The sequence below is a fragment of the Ricinus communis genome, chromosome 7 (assembly GCF_019578655.1).
Source record: "Ricinus communis isolate WT05 ecotype wild-type chromosome 7, ASM1957865v1, whole genome shotgun sequence".
Lineage (NCBI taxonomy): Eukaryota > Viridiplantae > Streptophyta > Magnoliopsida > Malpighiales > Euphorbiaceae > Ricinus > Ricinus communis.
The window spans coordinates 18,704,549-18,718,582 of record NC_063262.1 but is presented as its reverse complement, the minus strand read 5'-3'; the positions used below and the strand labels follow the sequence as shown (position 1 = coordinate 18,718,582).

Here is a 14,034-nt window from a genome sequence, read left to right as displayed (position 1 = left end):
ATTAAATCCATTAGGATTTCTTTAATATGTTGGCTTAATATTATATTGTTGGATTGTTTGAGTTAGTTTGTATTCTTCTTGCTTTCAGTATTAATAAGATAATGCATTATTCATGAGACGTTGTGAATTGTGGTGTTTAGATTGCTTTGTGTGATTGAGAAGTCCATTTGCCAATTGGAATTTTGAATAGCAAGAACTGGTTAATAATCACTTAGAGATAAGGATAATTAACTAGCCGAATTAAGAATTAACAAAGCTTAATAGAGACAGATTAAAGCTTAATGCTAATTTAAGAATCAATTGTTAGAAAGAGATTCCAACTTTAGGTTATTAGGTTTAGGAATTCGGTTATCTCGAGAGAGAAACCGAATTCAGTTAAGAATTCGTCCACGGGTAGCATAATTAGACTCACCAATCCTTTATCTTTTGTTTGATTGCCGACTAGTTTAGGTTCCCTTTGGGTTTGCTTTCTTATCTTGGTTATTTTATTTATCCGTTCATTCCTGTGTCTCCCTTAGAACTTAGCTTGTAGCTATTAGTTAGTTTAGAAATTATTCATCATTCATTTTAGGTTAATATAACAAAGAACAAAAAAGTAACTCTAAGTTTTCGCTTTCCCGAGAATACGACCTTGATACTCGCCATGAGTGCTAGACTGCATCGATAGGTTCACTGCCTTAGTTTGTAGCTGCATAAGTAGCCTATCAATTAGTATTACTAAAATTAATCAATTTTTATTTTTTTCTAATTTACTATAGTTAAATAAAAAAGATAATAAATGGTAGTAGTGTGAGGATAAAACTTGTATAGAAATAGGACACTATTCATTATTGAATAATAATCATTTAATATAAAATTTGATTATAATTAGAAGAAGAAAAGAATAGAAAAAGCTAAACATAATTCTAAACTAATAATACTGATAAAGAAATAAAATTAAAATTATTGTAATTCTAGAAGTATTAATATTAAGAATATCACGATTATACATATGTATTTTAAGTATATTCTTGCACTAAATAGATTTTATTGTGTATTTTCTAGGAATTTTATAAATTATGTTATATTCTAATTGTTATAGTGTTGTTAAAATTTAATAATTATTTAATTTTAACAATATAAATAATTATACGTTCAGTTTGTAAGATACGTGCATAAGAAATTAGTTTTAGATAATAATTTAGAAATAAAATATTTAATTAGAGCAATAAAATGCCACAAACAACACTTTAATATGATTTTTCTATTAAAGATAATTAAAGACACAGAATTGCTAAAAACAAAAAAGAAAAGACAAGATTTCAAGTCCATTACAATGGAATTTGGCTAAAATATGATGAAACATTTTGTCTGGAAATAAAGTTCCATTTAGTCTCTGAACTTTTTGCATAAAATTAATTTAGCACTTAATATGAAAAGAGAATGAATTGATAGAAAAATAATAAATTAGAATCCTTTAACTAATATTTATAAGGATATATTTTAAATAAAAAAAATTGTTAAGAATTTTTAGATTATTTTTTTGATTTTATCATAAAAATTACTTGTTATTTTAATTTTAAAAAATTATTTTTATATTTCTTAACTCAAACTCTCTCATCCATAACGGTGGGTTTGACTGAAATTAGTAAGATCTAACTAAATTAGCTAAAAGGTTCACTCTACTAGATTTTATAATGTACAGGTTATTAAAGAGGCTCTTAGCAAATCATGGAAGTTGTGTCATGAGTATACTGTGCAAAAAAGAAGAGGTAGTTTGTACGTCTTTAAAGTCGGCAATGAGGTAGATGCTCCCATCGTGTTGGAAGGGAGACCATGGTCAATCAAAAATCAGCTAATGGTAATGCAGGACTAGCCAAGTCATGTGGTTATTCAAGACATATGTTTCAAGTACTCCCCATTTTAGGTCCAAGCGCATGGACTGCCACCTAATCAAATCACACAGGACTATGCGGATAGAGGGCCTATTTTAATGGAACCATAGAAATAGACATCTGGAAGGACGCATAGGATGGTTAAGCTACCTTCGCTTCAATGTTTCCTTTGATCTGCCAAAACCGCTATTAACAGGCTTCCAATGTATCAAAGATGACGGAAGTGCTGGTTGGATCAATCTCAAATATGAAAAATTGCTTAACTTTTGCTATCAGTGTGGCAAGTTAAGCCACACAATTCGGGTGTGTGGCGAAGAGGTTCCTATGGCCAACCATGAGAAAGTCAAGTTTGGGTCATGGTTAAAGGCGGTGCAACCATTGGTGGCCAAGGCATCATTAATACTACGAGAAGTAGGGAGCAGTGAGCAAGGCAACAACAGGGAATGGCCTATCAGAGGGGAGGGTAGTACGAAAGATAATAATAAAAAATTCAAGGATGGTCCGCTGGAACATAGGATTGACTCTGACAAGAAAAATAAGGATAAGGTGGGGATCTGCAATGTAGAAAGGATGGAAGAAAGGAGTAGGCAAGCGTTGGTATAGTATCACAAGCTAAAGCTGACAAAGTCCCAAAAGAAATAACGAATGTCTAAAGAATAACTTTATCCAGACTACTACAAATTTAAAGGCAAGTCAACTATTTCCTTTTTTAATTTTACAAAATTTCCCTAGCCCACCAACCTATTTTACCCCGTTTGAATCCCTGCTTGTACCAAAAGCCTACTTAAACCCAGACCTTCGATATTCCAAAATTCTCTTTTGTAACCTATTATTTCTAAGAGAGATTGGGCTCATAGTCCAAAATCATACCCTCCCAAAGGCTCTTTTCCTTAGTTTAAGCCCACCTAGCCCAAAACCTTCAGTAACCTTAAAACCCCTCCTTTAATTTTTCATATCCAGCCACCATTCCGAACATAGGCCCGCCTCACGAAGTAGGACTTTAGAAAACTCAGGATAACCTACAGACCATCTTTATCCCGCCAAGCTAACTCCCTAGCAATTATTTCCGGAGCCACTACTCCTTAAAAATGCATCGCCAATATCATCAAACTTAGTGGTGGCAGCTTCCCCTCTCTAAATACCACCCTAAACATTAACCAATAGAACCCTTCTGAAACCTCACTCGGAACAACAACCATACAGAAAGTTAAGTTGAAAGCTCTAGTTAGAAGGAAGAGTTTGAGTAGGAAGAGTGTGAACCCAACTAACTTTGACCAACAACTGTTGGAAGAACAAACCAGGAAGTAGGGATTGGAAGAAGTTATTGGAGCTGAGGCTAGCAATGGCAAGAGACTCTGTGCTTGTGATCAATTTGAGATGGTAAAGGAAGCCAGCCAAAAATGGCTTCATTCTTATCAATGAGCCTATACTACTGGCATCACGGTTTGAAGAACCCCCTCAACAATCCAGCACTTAAAAGGAATCATTAATTCCCATTCCCTAGAGGTGTTGTGCTTAGCTGAAGCAAAAATAACGCAAAGAAAGTAGAGAGTAATTTCAAAGATTTGGTTATTATAGGAGTTTGGTTGTGAATCCGATAGTGATTGCTGGTGGGATGTTATTTTCATCTACATCAGTAGTGAGCAAGGGGTCCGAAGGAATCAACTTGAGGAGCTCGGGAATTATAAGCATCAAGTAAGTAATTAGGCTTTATTTAATGGCAATTTTAATATGATGCTGTGTAGGAATGAGAAGGGTAGAACTAGAGACAACTGATTGAAAATCAAGAGTCTAGGGATTTTGTGAATTTCTTTAGCTTTAAAGACCTGGGGTTTTATGGGCTATCCGTACACATGGAACAATCGAAGATTGGGAAATGAAAATGTCCAGGTCAGGTTAGACAGAGGCATTGCATCAACAAACTAGTTTAGTTTATTTCCTAGAGCATCTGTGACCCACCTGAGTGCTATAGGCTCGGATTATCATCCCCTGCTGCTTACTGGCTAAAATTTAAGGACATGAACACATGTTTTTTTCCATGCCAATGTGCAACAGTAGAAAAGGGCAAATTTGGTTCAAGGGTGCATGACACAGATGGATATTTGAAGGAAGGGAAGGAAGAGATAGTTAATATTGCCCTGCATTACTTTAAGGAAATACACACAACCTCATCCCCATCTGGCTATGAAGAGGTCACAAAGGGATTGCAAAGAAAGGTAACTGAGGCCATGAATGAGCATCTGATGGGAAAGGTTACTACAAAGGAAATTAGAAGGGTTATGCTTTCGATCAATCCAAGCAAAGAGACAAGGGAAGATGGACTAAAAGGCAGATTCTGTCAAGTGTATTGCAGAATAATTAGAGAGGATCTAGTGCAGCAAGTAAGAGATTCTTTTAGGGAGGGCACATGGTTACCAACCTCAGTCACATTATGTTATCCCTAATACTAAAAGTAAAACAACCTAAGGACATGACTCAGTTGCGACCAATTAGTTTGTGCACGGTGTTCTATAAGATCATCTCCAAAATCTTCACTACAAGACTCTAGAGTGTAATGCCAAAAATTGTTAGTGAGTCTTAAAGTGAATTTGTCCATGGAAGACTAATCTCAAACAATATATTAATTGCACATGAAGTGATGCATTTTTTGAAATAAAAAAAGAAGGGGCATAAGTATTGGGTAGCCATCAAATTCGATATGTCAAGGCGTCCGAAAGATTGGAGGGGACCTTTTTGGAGCATATGATGAGTTAACTGGACTTCCATTGGAGATGGGTTGAATGGGCAATGAGATGCATAACGTCAGTTACTTACCTTCTCAGTGTGTTTGAATAGAGAGACTCATGGGTATTTGAAATCGTGTAAGGGCATAAGACAAAGGGACCCATTGTCCTCATACCTCTTTCTTCTGTGCGCCGAAGGGTTGTCCCATATGCTATAACAAGCTGCAGTAAACAAGGAAGTTATGAGGATCAAGGTTGCTACACACATCCTGCCTATTTTGTATCTCCTATTCATTGATGACTCCTTTTTTTTGCCAAGCCTCTAATTGAGAAGTAGAGAAGATTAGTAAGATATTTCAATTGTATTGCAAGGCTAGTGGAAAAATGGTTAACCTTGACAAGTCAGCCTTGTATTTTAGTAGCAATACCCCTCATAAGCAAAGAATAACAGTAAAGGAGCTTATTGGTATTCAATATATTAGCCGAGAGGATAAATATCTCGAGCTACCTTCAGTAATTTAGAGATCAAAATGGCAGACCTTTAGAGATATTAAAGACAAAGAGCAAAGGAAGCTCTCGGGGTGGAAAGAATTGCTACTCTCCTTGGGGAAAATAAAATCATGATAAAGGCAATAGCGGCAGTAATACCTATATACACTATGTCATGTTTTTGCTTACCACAAAAGCTTTGCAAAGAGATTAATAGTATGGTTGCTCAATTTTGGTAGCATAGAAAAAAGAACAGAAGATGCGTTAGGTCTCGTGGGAATTTTTTTATGTGATTGGTGGGATGCTCTTGAATGAACAGCACGTGTTAAACCTATGGAAATAGCCTCAAGGATCAATCCTAAAGCCCTAGAATCCAAAATGCCACATTTTACCAAAGCTGCTAGGCTAAGCTAGCGCAAGCTCAGGCTCAGCTAGTGCATAGTCAGGCTAAGCGAGCACAAGCTCAGGTTAAGCTAGAGCGACTGTCCTCACACACATTCAGCCTAAGCTAGAACGTGTTCAGGGCAAGGCAAAGCCTTTTCAGATTTATGTCATGTCATTTCAAGAGAAAAATTTATCAAACGATGTGGCACCATCCTAGCCCTCCAATCTCTAACCCTAAAAGACATCTCAACCCTTCATTCTCAACCCCAAAAACCTATATAAACACATCTCCATCTTTCCTTTTATACACACTCTCTAATCTTCAAAACCTCATATATCCATATATACAAAAAAACCTAGCCCCACTTTCTCTCTAAATCCATTCTTCTCCAAGACACCAAAAAGACTAATAAATCCTACTCCTCAACATACATCAAGATCTTTAGGTAGTAGTTTTCAAATTTTACACACCTTTCATTTTAAAAGCATTTTAATTTGAATTTCTCATCAAAATCTACCAGTTGATGGCCAAATCTAATTTTATTTGATATTTGGTGCATCTTTTTTATATTTTAATTTTGTTCTCCATCATATTTTGTTTTATTCTATTTCTTTTATTTTTATGATTTAGAGTACAAAATCCACTTGCTTTCCCCTCTATAAGTTGAATACGTGTAGGGTCAACCCTATACTCATGCAAGTTCAATCTAGCCCCTTAGAATTTAAATAAAACTCGGTCATTTTAGTACTTTTAGACTTTTAGAAGTTCGAACTCGTGCGAGCTTAGCTTGTACTCGTGCAGGTTCAACCTTAATACCTTTGTGTATTGTCATTTTTGGTTTTCTCCTGTTGTTTTAGCAATTTGGGACTTCTAGAAGTATGAACTCACACGGGCTTAGCCTGTACCTGCATGGGTTCAGCCTTAGTAGTCCTTATTTTATCATTTATGCTGATCTGGCTGTCATTTTGCTGTTTTGGGGCTTCTGGAGACTGACCTCGTGCTAGCTCAATATGCTAGACCATGTTTTAATTAATTGCTATTAAATTTTAATTAATTACTTGTTTAATCATTCTATTTTATTTCCCGCCATTTAATTTCACCATAATGGCTTGCTCTATTTATTATTTGTTGCTTTTCATTTATATTCATCTATTATGAGACCCTAAAAATGTGGTTTGTAATAATTTTTTTCCTAAGCGTTAATCCCTTCTTTATATGTTTATGCTTATAGCTTTAAAGGTTCCTTACCTCATATGATCAAAGAACTAAAATCAATTTAGTATTTATGTGATCACTTCATATGTCAACTCTAAAATAAATTGAGCTTACAGCACTATATTATGTATTTACCTCAAATACTAAAATAAAATAAATCTGACATCTAGACTTAGGTAATAAAATTGAATCCTCATTTCGTCACCTATAAAACCTAAGACACCAAAGTGCCTCTTGATTAGAACTAGCAAAGGCACCAATTTGCCTTCCATCTAGGATTAGTTAAGGTACCAAAGTACCTCTCGCTTAGGATAGTTTCTTGGTTCCTCATCTCACATGCTAATAAGATAAAAAAGGTTGATGTGTACAATAAATATATGGTAAAATAGGCTAATATTAAGATTTTAAGGATAGGCAAATGCTTGTTTACTCTAGTGGAGACTAGATTTCACCTCCAAGGAGGATATGAGTGTATTCATAAACCTTCTATATCCGTACCTTTCCGAATCTAGAATTTCTGATTTTAGAAAGGAGAACTTAGGCTCTCCGCGAAGGGTACAAAGGCGTCATCCTCATTCTAAAAACTGTTCCGATCTCATTAGGTGGCGACTCCTTTTTCTATTAGTTTTAAGGCCATTCATAATCCCGTAGGGCCCTCAACCGAAGAGCTTATTTTTAAACAGCTTAGTACGGAGAGTGGACCTCACACCAACAGTGGATCCTGGTCGCTCACATCAAGGCTTTGAGATGGCAAGTGAGAAGTGGCCATGATATTCTCTGCAATACTGATGCATGGGTTCCGAAAGCATTTCCTTTCGGACCCAATCTCAAACTAACGACGGATACACGCATTAGTTGAGTTTCACAACTCATAGATAGTCCTTAAAGATTTGGAAAGCGGAATTAGTGAAACAACAGTTCCAAGATGAGGATGCATCCCTGATTTTATCCCTCCCCATTAGTAGGTGTGATGAGCCTGATAAACTCTTTTGGCATCACTCTCGTTATGGTATCTTTAGTGCAAAGTCTGCTTATTTGGTGGCGAAAGAGATACAAGCTATTTTGCTGCAGCGCAGGGGAGGCCCCCAACATTCTAACCAGCATGCTCCCTTCCTGTGGAAAGAAGTTTGGGAGCTGCCAATTCCGAGTAAACTGAAGTTATTTCTTTGGAATTGATTTATCAATTGCTTGCCTACAAGTGCTGTTAAGCTTCGAAGGTTTAATAGTGCGAGTGATCAGTGTAAATCTGCCAAATGGAGGAGACAGTAGTTCGCATGTTCTTTAAGTGCTGAAAGGTTGTTGAGACTTAGACGACTGCTAAGATAGGAGTGAGGCCCGAATTATTTACTGGCTGTACTTTTCAATATTTCAAGCCTTTGTATTCTTGTTGTGGAGCCGCTGAAAAGCGAGGAAAATACTTGTCTTTGAAAGCATTGATACCACACCTGTGGAGATTGTTAATGGAGCAAAGCACTACCTAGATGTCTTTTGATCTACAATGGTTGGAAGCCCAGAAACAGCACCAACTGCTATCTCATATGCTCCTTCAGGTTCTACGGGTTGGAGTGCTCCCTCGCCAAATGTCATCAAAGTTAATATTGACGCCGCAGCAAATGCTAGAGGAACATGTAAGGTGATTAGCCTAGTGGCTAGAGACACGAATGGTAAGATACTGTGGTGTCTTGGACGCAAAATTCCTAATATCTCTGCTGCACCAGTTTTAGAAGCCATGGGCCTCCGAGAAGCATTATTTCTGCTCGTGATCATGAAATCCAACATCTTATCATAGAAGGAGATGCTAAGGAAATTATTGAAGTTCTGCAGGGCAAGAAGTTACCACTTTGGCCTACTGCATTATCCAGGATGCTTTCGTGCAATTTTCCTGTTTTCAATCTTTAGATTTTAGTTATGTTAACTGTTTGTGTAACAATGCTGTTTATTTGTTAGCTAGAAATTCTCTGTCAGATGATTTTATTCTGAACCCTGGAGACCAGCTTCTTTGGTTAAGGGACCAATCTATTCTGTAATATTTTTTTCTTCTACTTAAGTTCTATCTTTTGATAGAAGAAAACTTATGCAATACGTTAAAGAGGCTAAATTAAACCTTATTCCTTTTGCCTTTTATCTCTCTTTTAGTCTTCGTGTGTAAATGACATATGGCCAGAAAGGTAGACCATCCTCACTCATCCGCACCCACCCACACTATCTCAGCAACCCATAACAAAGCAAAGTCAATGGACCATCTTCGATCAAATTCCCTTCTGCAATAAAATCTCTAACAAGACCCCACACAAAGATTAATATCATAAATGGGAAACAAAAGGGTTAATATTCACCAACGTGATCGGTTCTCTGAGTAAAAAGAGACTGATCTTTCTCGTTTTCCTTCTTATTACTTTCAAGTGGGACCATGCTGTGGGGACCTAACAAAGAAAGACAAAGGTAGGGCCCACACAATAAAAAGGTTCAAACGGACAATTTAGCCATTATGTAAGGAAGTATTTACCGGCTTGGAGAACCTAAAACTGCATATATTTCTTTTAATTGAGAACCTGTGGGATAAACTCTTATGCATGTCTAAATTTGAATTATTTAGTTTAATAGATTATTTTTTATTCATTTAAAAATACAAGTCATTTTTTAATTATTAATTTAATAATTTAATAATTAAATATTTAAAATATTCTCTATTAATTAATATAAATATAAATATTTATAATTAATTTTTATTTTCTTAATTTTAAAATAACAAATAACTATATAATTTTCTTAAATTTTAATATAAAATTTTTATTTATTTAAATCTCAAAAATTATATTTAAATTGGCAAGTTATTGTATTAAAAATATTTAGTAGAAATGGTTAAAATAGAGATATTAATTAAAAAGAACTAAATATTTTAATTTTATACAAAATGAAATTTATCTATTAAAATTTGATAGAGAAAATAATTTTTTTAATAATAAAAGAGAAAAATCTTATATAATTTGGTGTATATACAATAACTAATAGAAAAGTAACACGTACATATGAGTGTTCTACATTTTAATATTAAACAATTTAAATATATTTTATTATTTAAAATTAATAAATATATATTAATTTTTTATCGTATTTGATATATAAGTGACAATATTTATTTAATCTAGATAAGAATTTTTTAAATATATATGACTTTTATATAGTAATTTTTTTTTAATGAAAATTTTTAGATAGACACTTAATGTATATTCTAATTATACACCACACCTTGTTTCTAGGGTGTAAAATGGTTAGTTTATACTGTACGAGCTGACTATTAGGTGGTAATGTTAGTGGAGAAGGAGATTAGTGTCATAATAGGGACACACCTACCTATGTAAGGATCACATTTTGATACTTGATAAAGATTAAATGCAAGCATTGGAAGGAGTAATCTTTATTGGATGTGCAAAGTAAAATAGAATCAAAGCCAGCAGAAAAGCTTCAGTTCTAAGTTTTATCATATTCATGAATATTTTATGAACGGTCTTTTTATTCTTATTATAGATGTATTACCAAATATTTTTACACTTCAGTACAAAGTAATTTTTTGACAGAAAAGTCAGGTGTGGATTAGTAATCTAGTGGTCACACATGCACCAACTGTTTTTGTTCTTTTTCTCCGTCTCTCTCTGAGTTTGACATGACTCTGCTGTTATTACAAATAATAATAACAATAATATTTTCTCTTTTCTGTCTTTATACACCTTGTTATTGCTTCTTGCGCTCTTTCTTTTGTGAGTATATATATATATATATATATATATATATATACACATATCTCTCTCTCTCTCTCAAAATTGAGAACCACATTGCGTTGCTTCTGCACCAAGTGACCACCCCCCATTTTTGCATAACCAAAGTCACTTCCTTTGCCTCTTTTCTGTTTGTCGTCTTTTCCATCATAGAATAATATGACCTTTCATGTTCTTCTTCTCTACTTGGGTGTTCTCTACTTGTTTTCTTTCTTGGGTAGTTAATCTTTTTTCTTTTTCATTTCTTGGTACGAGTTTCAGAAAGAAGAAGAAAATTATTAAAAATACTGTAGATTCGAGGTGGGTTTTTCGTTTGTTTAGTTGGGTCATGGCAATTTGCTGTGATCTTGAAGTGGATGTCAATGGAGAAGAGACATTCGTGGTGGATAAGGTAATTATGTAATGATGCTGTTCTATAGCTTTTCATTTCTTTTCACCTTTATGCTTCTTAGACCTTTTGAAAATGATTACTGGCCTTTTAATTGTTTATCTTTCTCTTTGGATTTGCTTTTTAACTTAACTGTACTTAGTTTGTTGTAATTACTTATTCCATATCAATTATTTAATGTTGTTCATACATTTGTTGATCTGGTTTTGTTTTGCTTCTTCTGGTTTTACTCTAGATCACAGAGTGTCTGCTCTAGTTTGCTTTTATTGTGCTCATTAAATGTGGAATTTGAGTAGTTTCATACTTTTTCACTGTTAGCATTGCTGATTTCTGTGTTTGTACAAGCATTTATTAATTTGCAACTGCATTGCAGTGTTGTGGGGTAGGCATAGGTCTCACAGCTTCTAGTTTGCTTCTATTTTGGCTACTTCTTATCTCAACCATTGGGTATTTTGCCTTCTTTCTTTATTTTCCTCTCATTAATTGCATTTGTCTTGAGGTGGCTTAAATGTTCTTACCTTCATTTGTTTCCATTCACTACTTTTGAGAAGGAAAAATGGGTTGCTTTCAAGACATTTATTACTGTTTATTACCCTCTTTGCTGGGTTGTTTAGTGGACATCTTTCTTCTTTAATGGCCCGGACACAATTCATTGTCTATAACGACCTCACGGCTTTTTGTTGCAGGTTTTAGCTGTAGATTCCCTTTTTAATCTTGCTTTTTGTATTAGGGCTTTGCTAAATTCAATGAATTCATTCTTTTTGGTTGTTGTTATAGAGACTTAAAGGTTGCACTGTGACAGTGATTCAGGACCGTCTTTATTACCTTCCCTTACTTACTGACCTAATTATTCACCTTTTTGCATCTTCTGTGGTCTAATTCTTGGCAAATTGTAGTCTACTGTGTTTATTCTTTTATTTTGTAGTCTCTCAATGTTTTTCCAGGAATTATATTAGTCCATCAAATGAGACAAATTCTTACTCTGTTTTCAACTGGATATTTTGCTTGCAGAAGCTTATTTCTTCATACTCAGGCAGATTAAGTAAATTATTTGGTAAATCAACAGGCTCATCAAGAAATTTCAAAGTGATATTCAATGACTTCCCAGGAGGGGCTGAAATTTTTGAGCTAATGTCCAGGTTCTGCTACAACAAGGGCAGAATTAATATAACTCCTTACAATATTTTACTCCTCCACTGTGCCGCACAGTTCATGGAAATGAGCAGCTGTGTTTCTGGAACTCAGAATTTATTGGAACAGAGTGAGAAATCACTTCAAGAGATTAATGAGTGGACATGGTCTGAACTATTGATCACTATAAAGCAGTGCCAAGGCTTAGTTCCCTTGACGAACTCTTTATCTGTTCTTGAGAAATGTATGGATTCCCTTGTTGGTAAGATAGCTTTGTCTAGTGAATCAAGTCCATGTCTATCTACTTCTTCTCCTGATAGCTCCAGCATTCGGTTTTCATGTGACACTAGAAGCACTGAGAGTTTGAAGAATAGCTTCTCTCGAGCAACGTGGTGGTTTGAAGATCTTTTGTTTCTGAGTAGTGATTTAGTTAAAATGCTGGTAAAGTCTATGGTTTTTCAGAAATTTGATCACCCCATCATTAGTAGATTCCTATTTTATTACCAGAAAACAAAGTCCCATTCAGCCACATCTAATGAGAAGCGAGAAATTGTTGAAACTGTCATTGATATGCTTTATATTCTTGATTGGAGCTCTGTTTCGTGCAAGAGTCTTTTTGGTATTCTTCGCGTTGCTTTGAATTTGAATATAAGCAAAAGTTGCAGGAACAAATTGGAGAAAATGATAGGTTCTCAGATGGATCAGGCAACTCTAGATAATCTTCTTATTCCTTCTCCTTGTAGGATGACTCACTTGTATGATGTGAATATGGTTTTAAGGTTCCTGAAAGCATTTCTGCGTGGAGGAAATTGTCAAGTAAGTTCAATGCGATTAAAGAAAGTTGCAAAGTTGATGGATTTGTATATAGCAGAAGTAGCTCCAGATCCGTGTCTAAAACCTTCAAAGTTCTTAGCTTTAGCCATGTCCTTGCCTGACTCTGCTAGAGACTCTTATGATGAAATCTACGGCGCTGCAGACATTTATCTAGAGGTAGTGCATTGACCCCACATAATTTAGTTCAGTATTTGTGCATTTTATTGGAGAAATCATACGATGATTGATGCTTTTAACTGTACTCTTATTGCCCCGTACTGATGCTTGAATACTATGGTTTTTCGTACAGGTGCATGCTGGATTATCTGAAGAAGAAAAAATGAAGATATGTTCTTCGTTGAACCATGACAAGCTCTCAGCTGAAGCTTGCATACATCTTTCTCAGAACAAGAGATTTTCATCAAGAACTGCAGCGCAAGCTCTCAGATCTCAGCAACTCAAGCTCAAGAGCCTACTTCAAGGAACTAGCAACTCAAGACGCTATGGCAGTTCACCTTGTAGTTTTGATGAGATTGAAAACAAGGGAAAAACCAATGAAACCAGTGAACAGATCGTGCTTTTCGCTGGGAAACTTGAGCTTTCAACCGACAGTGAGAAACTTCGGGCGCATTTGCAAGGAATGCAAACAAGGGTGATGGAATTGGAGAAAGTATGCAGGAAAATGCAAACCCAGATGACAAAAATCGTGAAATCAAGAGTATCAAGCTCTAGCAATGCCAGATCCTTACCCAAGCTTTGTTCATGATAGAAAGTTCTTTTTCTTTTTGATATATATTTACATGTCTACAATGTCTTCCATTTGTATATAGCATATGAAGATATCTTTCTCTCACTCTTTTTGGGTCTCTAACAGTTTCATTCTGCAAATCTAATGGTATGAAGAAAAATGGATGAGACATTGGTTGTATATACATCAATAGAAAGACTTGTGTGTATTTTGTCATGATTAGTATGTATATTCTCTAGACTGCTGTCTTTAAGATAGGCACCTACAGGTTTTATCCTTTTCCGGTCACTCTCTCACATTGAGGCAAACTATAATGCAATTCGATAGGGATACTATAAAAGTAGAGCATGTTTCATTAAAGATTATGCTTCTTCCAGGTACCTCATTTAACAGAAATTTTTATCTTATTACTGGAGTAATGATAGCATTAAAAATTATTAGCTAAATACATATTTGAAACATCTAAATTTTTAGGATCTGGTTATTTTAATA

General features: G+C 35.0%; 1 protein-coding gene across 3 annotated transcripts; it reads left to right on the top strand.

The window, feature by feature from the left end:
• The first annotated feature begins 10,486 nt into the window (after positions 1–10,486).
• LOC8276880 (BTB/POZ domain-containing protein At3g22104) lies at positions 10,487–13,758 on the top strand. Of its 3 annotated transcripts, none has more exons than XM_048377428.1 (3): positions 10,487–10,853; positions 11,917–12,971; positions 13,105–13,758. In XM_048377428.1, exons 2-3 carry the CDS (start codon positions 11,982–11,984, stop codon positions 13,558–13,560), a joined length of 1,446 nt encoding a protein of 481 aa, XP_048233385.1. In that variant the 5' UTR covers positions 10,487–10,853; positions 11,917–11,981; the 3' UTR covers positions 13,561–13,758. The 3 variants fall into 3 exon arrangements, with proteins under 3 accessions (XP_048233385.1, XP_002515696.3, XP_048233384.1); XM_002515650.4 differs by having other exon boundaries at positions 11,862–12,971; XM_048377427.1 differs by lacking the exon at positions 10,487–10,853 and adding an exon at positions 10,914–11,536 and having other exon boundaries at positions 11,862–12,971.
• Positions 13,759–14,034: the final 276 nt, after the last annotated feature.